The 10,569-nt window shown below is 42.1% G+C and overlaps 1 protein-coding gene across 2 annotated transcripts in view; it reads left to right on the forward strand.

The window, feature by feature from the left end:
• The window catches only part of LOC139056016 (mitochondrial 2-oxoglutarate/malate carrier protein), a 34,955-nt gene that overhangs the window by 23,294 nt on the left and 1,092 nt on the right, over nt 1-10,569 (forward strand). For both annotated transcript variants that reach the window (XM_070533782.1, XM_070533783.1), the window contains exons 8-9: nt 2,136-2,235; nt 4,642-4,693. In XM_070533782.1, coding sequence (XP_070389883.1) covers nt 2,136-2,235; nt 4,642-4,693 — 152 coding nt within the window. The remainder of the gene's footprint in view (nt 1-2,135; nt 2,236-4,641; nt 4,694-10,569) is intronic.

Raw genomic sequence — 10,569 nt, forward strand, 5'->3', positions numbered from 1 at the left:
AGTGAGCCAACAGAGCAGAGTGAAAAGCTGGTGCCACTGAGTTCTGTAATAAAAATCATGCAAAGCTTGCCAAAGTGCATTTGTTTCTTGTTTAACTCCACAAAACCATAACGCCATTCCACATGAAAGGAAATTAAGACAACTTGGTCACCTTTATCTTTGGCCACAGAGAGTAGTGCTGCACATTCATATAAAGAAAACAACAAACCAGCGAAATATTTCCGAGTTACAAGTTGTCAACAATGGTAATTAATTGATGAGTAATTAGTTTACTGAGCTATTCACAACTGAAACTTCACTTTAGCTGGTCAGAAACGCTACAAATTTTGTGTTAAGCTTCCCTCACTTAAATCTTGACCTATCATTTCAAGGTGCCAAACTGAGAACATAAAAAATGATACATTAGGCATTGTGGGGTCAAATACAATGTAATTAACTTTTTTATTAGTATTAGTTTGCTATAGTTTACCAGATATGAAGGGGCATGTTACCCTCATGGGAGCTGGTAGTGTATTTTCACAGTGAAAGTGCCTATCCCGTTCAATGGTTAGGTGATTTTCATACTTAAACTGGCTCTTTCCAAAGTAAAAGTGACATTTTGGACAACTTGGAGCACTGATCTAGTGCTCTGGCCCAGCAATAATATTTTCCTTTATTTCCATTAAATATTTCGAAAATGCAACTTTTAACAGTTGCTGAGAGCCCGAACAGCCGACTGTTAGGTTGTCATTCTGTCCATGTATGAGTTGTAAAAGAAATTGTAGTCTCACTTTCAAGCCCCAGGAATTGTTGCTGAAATTGACCGAACTTGATTAGTGTGCTAGTATTGACTTAGTCAGCTATACCAAGTGTTTTTTTTTTTACCAAGCACTTTATTTTAAAAGAAACTGTCATATCTAGGCCCCTGCCATTTTTGAAGATAGGCTACATGGCTATATAGGCGGACATTACTAGCGAGAAAAGGTTTGATGATAAATTAGATAATTTTCAAAAAATACACTAATCGCCATTCTTCAATTACTCACTTTAGTGCGCATGTTATAGTAATTGCGAAATTGAAGTCGAGGAGTAGTGTAGTCTTATCATGTGCAATCCTAACTGGAATGACTGGGCATTTTTAAACAGATTTTGTGGATGGACATCTCGCAAGTAATGCTAGTGTTGGGATTTCTGCTAAAAATGACATCTCTACACCTTGGCTTCAATTTCACAAATACATGTGCCCTTAAGTGAGTACTTAAAAAGGTAATTGGCACATTTTATGTAAATGGCAGGAGCCTACGTATGTCAATTCTTTAAATAAAGTGTTCAGCATAAAAAGGAACACCTGCTGCCATGACAGTGGTGATTCTGCAAAGCAGCTTGCCATTCGTGCCTCTTCAGATGGAGTAAGCAGATGTCACTGTGAGCTCCCTATGATGAAAAAGTTACCGGTTAATTTTGCAAAGCTTGAAAATATTCTCTTGCGGGAGTGCGAGCCATACAAAGTGTGGGTAAATTTTCTAATGACTATCTTTCAAGAGGCAGGCAAGTATGCTCTGCAGAAAGGATATGGGACACTTCTGCAACTTTCAACCTGCTTTCCTCCTTTCGTGTTTTTCAACCAAAGTCTTAATCTAGGAAAGATATCACGCTATCCACAGTGTATTTCACTTCAGGTGGCTGGTAGGGAGGAAGTTCACGTCCTAATTGCAGACCTTCGTTTTTCAATTTCCACTACTACAAAAATTAAAGTTTTCAGGTAGCCTGGAAGGCATACACAATGGTAGAGTCATGTGAAAAATTGTTTGTATTGCAACACATAGCAAAATATAGATAAGTGACTCCGCACTAGTGCATATCCTGTGCCATCAACGTAAGGCATCAAAAAACACACCTGTCCAAGCCTTGCACCACTCTAACTTGCCTTAAAATTAACACTGGAGAATAGAACTTGTGGTAGTGACCTGCAGTATTGCATAAGCAATATGCTCTCCACATTTCATTGAACCCTAGCCAGATCTTCAAAAATTCGCAATGTTGGTTGATGCGCTGCTGTAAGTCTAAGGTAATGTTACAGGGGCTGCTGCCAAGTGGCTGAGCTAAAGAACAACTGAACCAGCACAGACGTTGAGTGTGTGTTCGCTCTGGTGCAGGTTACTTCCGCGACAACATCATGTGCCACTTTGCTGCCAGCATGATCAGTGGTCTCATCACAACAGCGGCCTCCATGCCTGTGGACATCGCAAAGACCAGGTGTGTTGGCCTGTGCATGGTCCTTTCTTCATTTCCTTTGTGCGACGTACAGCGTGGTCCACCAAAGGGAACACCCAAATGTTGCTCTCTCACTTTGCTGGCGCCCTATCTGCAAGTGGCTGCGGAAGCAATTTCAGTGCGCTGCTCGGGTGTGTCGAAAGGAGCCAGAGCTACCAGCCACAAGCTATATGCTGTAAATCTAGATGACCGTACCCTTGCGAGAGAGGAAAATCTGGACATACTCTGCACTTAAGTGCTCACGTTAATAGTGGACCCCTCTGTACGCTGAAGTTACTGCACTTGTGTTTGACGTAATAGTTCTGCGGAGACCCACAAGGTGGAGAGAAGTAATTAATAAAGGGAAAATCAGAGGAATTTTTCTTCAACTGCGAGGCTTTTCTTTCGAGGAACCCGTATGGGTTTGCTTTCTAGCAATTGCTACGAATGGGTGGATGTCTGATTTTCCCTTTATTAATTGCTGCACTTGTAAAGAGAACCCTCCCACTACTTGTTGAAGTGTACACATGCTTTTTTTTTTATTCTGTAGGGTTCACAGAAAGCTCATGCTAGGCTGTGAAGCCAATGCCTGCTCTGATTTGTTGGCCTGTGGAAACACAGAGTTCACATTATTCGTTCCACTATTCTTGGATCCACAAACTGTTTCTATCATGCCACACTGTGTGCCCAGCTCTTTATGGCATTGTGTATCTGAAGATGTTCTTAAAAGTTATACACTGGTACTTACGCTTGCAGCACACGCAAATTATGTAAGCATGAATGGAATGGTTGGAGCTTCAGATTTACTTTGTGGTGTTTAAAGCAAGATTCAGGTAATAAATTGGTAGGGAACAAATGTCTGGCAAGTGCATCTTGTCACCATGAGAGGGAAACTGGTTCTTTAAAATGAGTTTGGTTCGGGTTCAGGCTCATGGAAGAAAAATCCGCGTTTTCTTTCGGGGATTTTTTTCAATGCCACCTGGAAATGTAGAGAGGTTTGAAGGACTGACCCCCTGGTATTCTCAAACCATCCTCAATATGGAGGTTGTTCCTCCACTCCACCGAGTTGAGCAGAGCACCACCTTTTGACTGAAGAAGACACTATGCTTCTCAAGAATTGACGCCGAGTGTCACTGAAGCACAGTGATGTGTCTTGAGTCGAAGTGGAGTGCTGAGTGCAGGAACATTCTAGAATACGGGTGTAAAAGTGCAAAGACAGAACAAGATTGGAACAGAAGGGCCCACACATTAACACATCAGCTAGTGCGAAGCAGTGGCACACTATCCCAAGAATATTCAATCTCTCTTTCCGATAGTCTAACAGGTGGTTTGCTCACATGCATGGGGCCTATTTTCTCAATGTGAAAGGCCTCAATTTTGCAGTCTGCTGCCTTGCAAACAAGCTGTACAGTCACCTTGAAATCGTTCCAGAAGAAAAACAAACATTGTCCGATGAAAATAATGAACAAAAAAAGAAAGAAAAAAGATTATTCAATGAAGAACAAAAGAAATGACGCCACTCTTGCAAGTTGCCAGATCACCCCTTGAGTGGTTGTGTATTTAAGTGGCCATTGCACTAAGCAAGGTTTTCTCATCTGTCATAGACCAGGTGAGCAAGGCTCGTATGCTGTAACCAAGGGCTAGGTCTGTGGGAGTGGCTGAAGATTACCTGCCACCAGGCAGATTTTGTACCACCCTTTGTTGCGCGCTCTTTGCCCTGATAAAGTTCCTTCACTTTACATACCGGACTTGCCTCATCTTTTTCTAGAAAAGGCCAGCAGAGTTTTGGGAAACAAGAACCTGGGTTTACTGGTATGCTTTGCCAGAAAGTAAACAAAGATTAAGCCTGGAAATTATGGGAACTGTTCCTACATAAGAACAGGCAAAGTGTGCCAATGTACTGTAAAATCCATGATGTCATGGACACTTCGATGTTTGCATGAAATTTAGAGAAAGGAAAGTTTGGCTTTCCATTTTCCTGTCCTTTTCTGGCCAAATGAATGAAAATAGACTTTTGAAAGGATATTCTTTCAACAGCCTAAACTGGTTTAGTGTTTCTTTTCAGCGTACTTCTATGGGGTCATGCATAGTACTGACCACTGATAAAGGAAACATGATATTTTGTGACTGTTTGCATCTCAGCTTTGACGCAAAAGCTTCATCAATAATTTTTTCACCAAGAGACGGTCCACCTAATTCATCACATGAAGCACTTCTTTCCCATGAAATTGATGACACGTTCAAGTGATGTTGGCTTGAACACTAATTAGGTGTTCCTTTTAGGAGTGGGTAATTCTACACAAACTGGAATTAAATTGGGTCCTCGCAGTTGTTCGCGGAATGGTCTATGGTGCACTTGTATTTACTTATTTTTCTTTTGCTGAACCCATGCATTAAATTTTGTTTCAGAATTCAGAACATGAAGACAATCGATGGCAAACCAGAGTACAGGGGTGCCATTGTGAGTATTCTCCGACTCCAAAATGTTTGTTCACCCAATAACATACTACGACAATCACATTATGAAGTTATTGTTTGTTCATGGCACAAGCGCAGGAGAAACTGAGATTCACATTTGCATATAGTAATAATTGGTCACCTCACATTGCAAAACATAAAAGTACTGTGTTGTGAATGATTTGATGGTAGGCGCGTAGGCAAACTTGCATGCTGCACGCTTTTACTAGCACTGCCACGGCCTACAGAAAGTACAGCCTGTACAGGTGGCAGAACATTACCGAAGATATGGGAAGATGTGTTCGGACAGCTTTGTGTGGCAGTGAAGGAAAAGCTATGGGAGCGGAGCTCCTGCACATTTGTTACCACGCCAAGTATTCCGGCAGCGTTTGAGGTTTCTGGGAAGGGTTACCGAATAAGTGTAGCTTCGACAAGTGTCGATGTCACGTTTGACCAAAAGAAGAAACGCATAAAAGCGAGTCAAATTAACACTCGGTAGTCTATTGTCTTATTTTGCTGTTGTAAATAAAATGTCAGTGTTAGTTTAAGTAGTGGAAGAAAATACACTGGCGAGGATGTGGGACTTGTTCCGGGAGCGCTCATGCGTGCTTTGCCTCCGTAGCTTTCTCTTCCATTGCCACAGAAAGTTGTTTGTGAGTACAGTAAGCGTAGGTTATGATATTGGGCTAGCTGCTGCATAGCTTCTCAAATGGGTAGAATGAAGACCTGGACTGAAGGAAGATGAAGTAAGACAAAAGCCAATTTACTGTTGACTTTAATTCAGCTGGGGTAGGAAAGGCGATGCAAAGGAAACTTTGTGCACCGGAGGGTTGGCAAGCACGCAACCATGCAACTTATGCACAAGCACAACCAAAGAGCAAGCAAGTGGTAAAGTGTGATCGACCCTTTTTGGCAGTGCTGTGAGTGGAACTTTGATGAGCAAAGCAGGACAGCTGCTAAGCATTTGCTTTTGCAGATGAAAATATTGCCACCCCATTCAAGTGGCCTCGCACTGCCATTGCTAGCCTTTAGAGTAGCTCTAATGGTAGGCTGAGTGCACCAGAAAGGCAGTGGTGTTCTGGGCTTCCTACCTGTGCGAGGTTGAATGTCTTCTTTTCACATGGAATGGTTGCCTTTTGAGGGCACCAAAATAAATCCCCCTGCAGCAGTTTGCTCCGCTCATGTGGATAGCGATTTTTCTAAGAAGCACTACATTTATGACTAGGTCAGCTTGCAACCTTTCTTGAAGAACAAATGCTTTGATGACTAATGGTGCAATATTAGACTGGCTTCCTTTGAACCTGTTAATAACAAAGCACATCAGCATTGCTGGCTTTGCAATGAATGAGGCAACTAGAGTGGTATTGTCAACAACCTTTTATTGAAGGTAAACAAATGGCCCAATGTGTGTGTTGAAATAGTAACGCATATGCAGTTGTGGACGCACACAAATGAATTCACCCTGCAAAGTCAAAAGCACACATTGCTGGCTGCAATGTTAACATTATATTAAACCTTTCTTGAAGAACAAATGCTTTCATGACTAATGGTGCAATATTAGACTGGCTTCCTTTGAACCTGTTAATAACAAAGCACATCAGCATTGCTGGCTTTGCAATGAATGAGGCAACTAGAGTGGTATTGTCAACAACCTTTTATTGAAGGTAAACAAATGGCCCAATGTGTGTGTTGAAATAGTAACGCATACACAGTTGTGGACACACACAAATGAAGTCACCCTGCAAAGTCAAAAGTACAGATTGCTGGCTGCAATGTTAACATTATATGCTTTAGTACTAGAAAACAGATAAAGATATTGAATTGTGCCAGTGATGCTGGGTGTGTTTTTGCCCTTGTGTTCTTCAAAATTATAAACAGAAATGTACAGCTCTTGCCAAAAGAAGCAAAGCCGCTAGGAGCATGAGTGTTGCATAGTCCTAGGGCGATGATCTTATTATTTATGATGCAGCCAGGGGTGACATCCTTGAGTGATCACTTACGGGGATGCGATCGCTTTTGATTTGCCACCAGATGCATTGGCGTATACGGGTGACAGCATTCCTGGCACCATGCTAAGCTTGCCATCGGTGCACAATGCCAGGAAAGCTGTTGACCATAAACAGTCAACTTCCGTTAATTTGACCCTGACGGGACCGACGAAATTAATCGAATTGTCCGCCGGGTCGAATTAAACAAGATGCGGAATCAACGTTAAAAAATGCGCCACTGATTCATTTGCCAGTATTTACTTGATTCTCACATGCCCCAAATCAAACGGGAGACTACTTTTATTTGTCCAAAGTAGAAATCTCACGTGCTCACGATTTTCAGTAAGAAAAATATGTGTTGTACAATAGTGGCCAGGTTCATATAATCAGCCTCGCCTCAATACATCAGTGTTATGCGGTAAGGCTTGCAAATGCCGTGAAGGCAGTTCTGTATTCACAATTTTCTGCCAATTTTACGTGGAAGGGGGAAAAAAAAAAGGCGCGCATTAGAACTGGGTAAATACCATAATCCAACATTCTGAGCTACGGTTATTGCTTTAAAATATTCCTAGGTTAGGCCAACAACAGGCATTTTCAACACGATGTGACGTGTGTCCAACTGTCCCCTAAGCTCTGCTGAGATAGACGCTGTCACTAAAGGGGTCGCTGTTGGGGTCACCATAGGAATCAGGTGCATGCATGCTGACTGCTCAAGTTTTAATTATCCGGCGAAGGCTAATTTAAGAATCAAAGTAATGAAAGTTTGGGCACATAGAAATGCATGGGCGGCAGTTGGGATCGACTTAACTGGAGTTGAATTGACGGAAGTCTACTGTGCTTCGATGCATCCAATACCAAGTCGCACAATGTCTTGAAATTGTGACTGAATTTTAAAAAGTGATCGCTCAAGGATACTGCCATTAGCTGCTTCATGTTGCACCCATGAAACTCTTGGTGTTGAAAAGTTCTGAAGGGCAAGGACACAACAGGAGGCTGACTGAATATCCCAGGGTCAGCTGTACTCATGCATGCAGGGGTCTTGTTCCTTTTGAGAAAGGCTGCAGATATAGTTTCTGGATGACAAGTCAACAACTTCTGCATGAAAAGTCAGGCAAGCTGTGTTTTGCTGCACTGAGTCAATTCAGCCAAGGAATTGAGATTCAAAGTTTTTTCGACAACACCAGCTTTGGTAAAACAGAGTTATTGAGATTGGCAGTTTGTAATGACTAATGCAGTTATGCAAGAAGGCCAGTACTGGGCAACCTACCTCAACATATCCCTGAGAGGTCTCTCACATAGAAGAAAAATAAATAGTATCAGAATGTGAAAAGGTGAAAAAAAATTGCCTGTTGTAAATCTCACGTTGTATATACCTATCCTGGGTGAAAGACAACCGGCATCTTTCTATACACAGCTGTCATTCATATTGCAGGCACTGCTGGACAGCAAAAAAATCGGCATAATTACCAAGACCCGTGTAATAAGTTCTACTCTAACACCGAGACAAAACACGAGAGACATTTGTGGGCCTTCCGAACATGGTCGTTTTCAAGTAAAGTGGTCAACAGAAAATGTCATCTTTGGTCACAGTAATCCTTGGCAAACCATGGGACATGCAAATGGCACTGCAAACATTGCAATTGCAACAGTAGTTCTTGGTAGGAATGGCGAGGACATTGCTGTAACAGAACTTTTCATGACCGTTGCAGAACTGAAAGACTATGTCACTTAAAACTAGCGTACACACTCTTCGGTCTGCTTGAAGCAAGTTGTGTACACATGAGTCAGTACGTACACTCATCTGCAGAGAGAAGTCTACAGAGTTCTTAATATGACAGCAACAACAATCAACTTTCCCTCAGCTTGTTAACATGAATCGCACCAACAAGGAGAAATGAAATTTCCCTCACATAACATAAAATACATAACAGAACATAAAATAGTCAACATTGCGGCACAACCATAGTCCACTTACTGTGAGGGTATAGTGGTCTTCACACGAATGCTTCCACAAACATTTAAACAGCATCCATCATAAGTCAGTAATACAACAGCCATTCATTTCATTTCTGTTAGGGACAGACCAGAAGCCGAGCAACACTCAACTTGTTACTCCGCAACATTGTTTCAACAGTTGCCGACATTCTCAGCCATGATCTTAGTGTAAGACATAAGCAGCGGCCACCAGGTAATGAACAGTAGCAGCTGTCCAAAACATTGCTACTGGATAGATTTGGAAAGCCAATCCATAACAAACACGTGAACGATTTCCGAGTGGCCGCAGACGATGGTGGAAACCAGCACCGAGACGACAGATGCCTTATAAACTTAAGGAGGGACGCAGCTAAAAGCAATTGCTTATGCTGCATAAACGTTGCAGCAAGGGCAAGCAATACATACATTGCCTGTTGCATGCAACTCTGAAACCATGGCAGTTCTTCTTTCTTGATCTGTGCCATCAATATGCTTTGTAAATCTTTCTTCGGGGATGCGGACAGGCTCAGATTCCTTAAACTGTGCCAAAATTGTGACAGAAACAGCTTCCTCCATTGCCTCACCAGCACCAAAGTGTAAAAAATGGCTTTTCTGGCCCACACTTAGTTACCGTAGATTGTGCCGGCACAATCTCATTGTGATGTGTCTAAGCGAATGCCATTTTAGGCTTGCAAGAATTACATTCACTCCCCTCTGTGACTCTCTCTAAATATATACATTTATGTATATAAAACGTGAAAATTGGTGTGCAGAAGAAATGGTAGCGTAAGAATGCTTTTAATTTTTTCGGAAGCGATGCATCCCTAGTGTTCATTTTCTTCTCTCTCGGATATTATAAAACAAACACAACAGTTTATTTTTGGTTATGCACAAGCGAAGAAATGACATGGATAATGGCAGAAGCACCTTGGTATGGTCTTCACATTCCTCTCTTTGTTTCCAATCTCCTAACTAGTTTTGTTCCGATACACACGCAGAAATGTACTGGTTCGTTAGTGGCACTGAAAGGTTTACAAATGTCTTGTGAATCACTTCGAAGAAATGTGCAGTCATCATTCTTTACTGCAAGTGTACGGCTCTTCATGGATCAATGCAAAAAAATCTCATTGGAAAACAAAAAGAAAGCTTGGCAATTCGACAAGAACAGGGGAAAGATAGGGAACACAATAAATGAGTATACATACATATTGCATTTGTCTCCTGTCATAGTAGGTTTTATAGTACTATTATCACTTGCATTGCACTTGTGTGAATTATCTGACGGCGCTCACACGCAGTTAGTCAAGGAAGTTCAGTAATGTAGAAAGTTGGGCGAGCTGGTGATTAATCGTCATACCGTGGTGGTGAAGCAGCACACTGACAAGGACAAGCAGCGAGTGTCAGATTTTCTTGTGTGTCTTTGCGTTGTCCTTGTCAGTGTGCTGCTTCACCACGAAGGTACGTTGAGTGATGCAAGCACTTTTATGCAAAGTGATTCCTTGTCACGTGCAGCAGATCCTCCCTGCAACGTTCCTGTTGTACACCTTTTCCTGCATTTCAGGCAATCGTAACCTTCCACTGACACATGCATGAAATCAGTGATGACGGCTACCAATGACGAGCTGTCTCAAGCAGCTAAGCAGAACATGCTCACAAGCCTGAAGAGGTGCAGTGTGGCTGTTGTTTGGCATTGAATGCCCTGCAGTGGGCCCCATGCTGTGCACTCCCGATGAAGAGGGCAGAGTGAAGCCACAAATACCGTGCAGTGCACTCTTAACAACAATAACAAAACATAAATAGGTGATCATGTTAACCATAGTTGCCTTGCAGTGGCAACGAAAAAAAGTATTTCCACAAATTACATGAATAGGCAGAGCAGCAAGAGCCCTGAGCTCTTTCCATGTTTGCAGTAAGGGGG

The sequence above is a fragment of the Dermacentor albipictus genome, chromosome 2, assembly GCF_038994185.2.
Source record: "Dermacentor albipictus isolate Rhodes 1998 colony chromosome 2, USDA_Dalb.pri_finalv2, whole genome shotgun sequence".
In the NCBI taxonomy this organism is placed as follows: Eukaryota; Metazoa; Arthropoda; class Arachnida; order Ixodida; family Ixodidae; genus Dermacentor; species Dermacentor albipictus.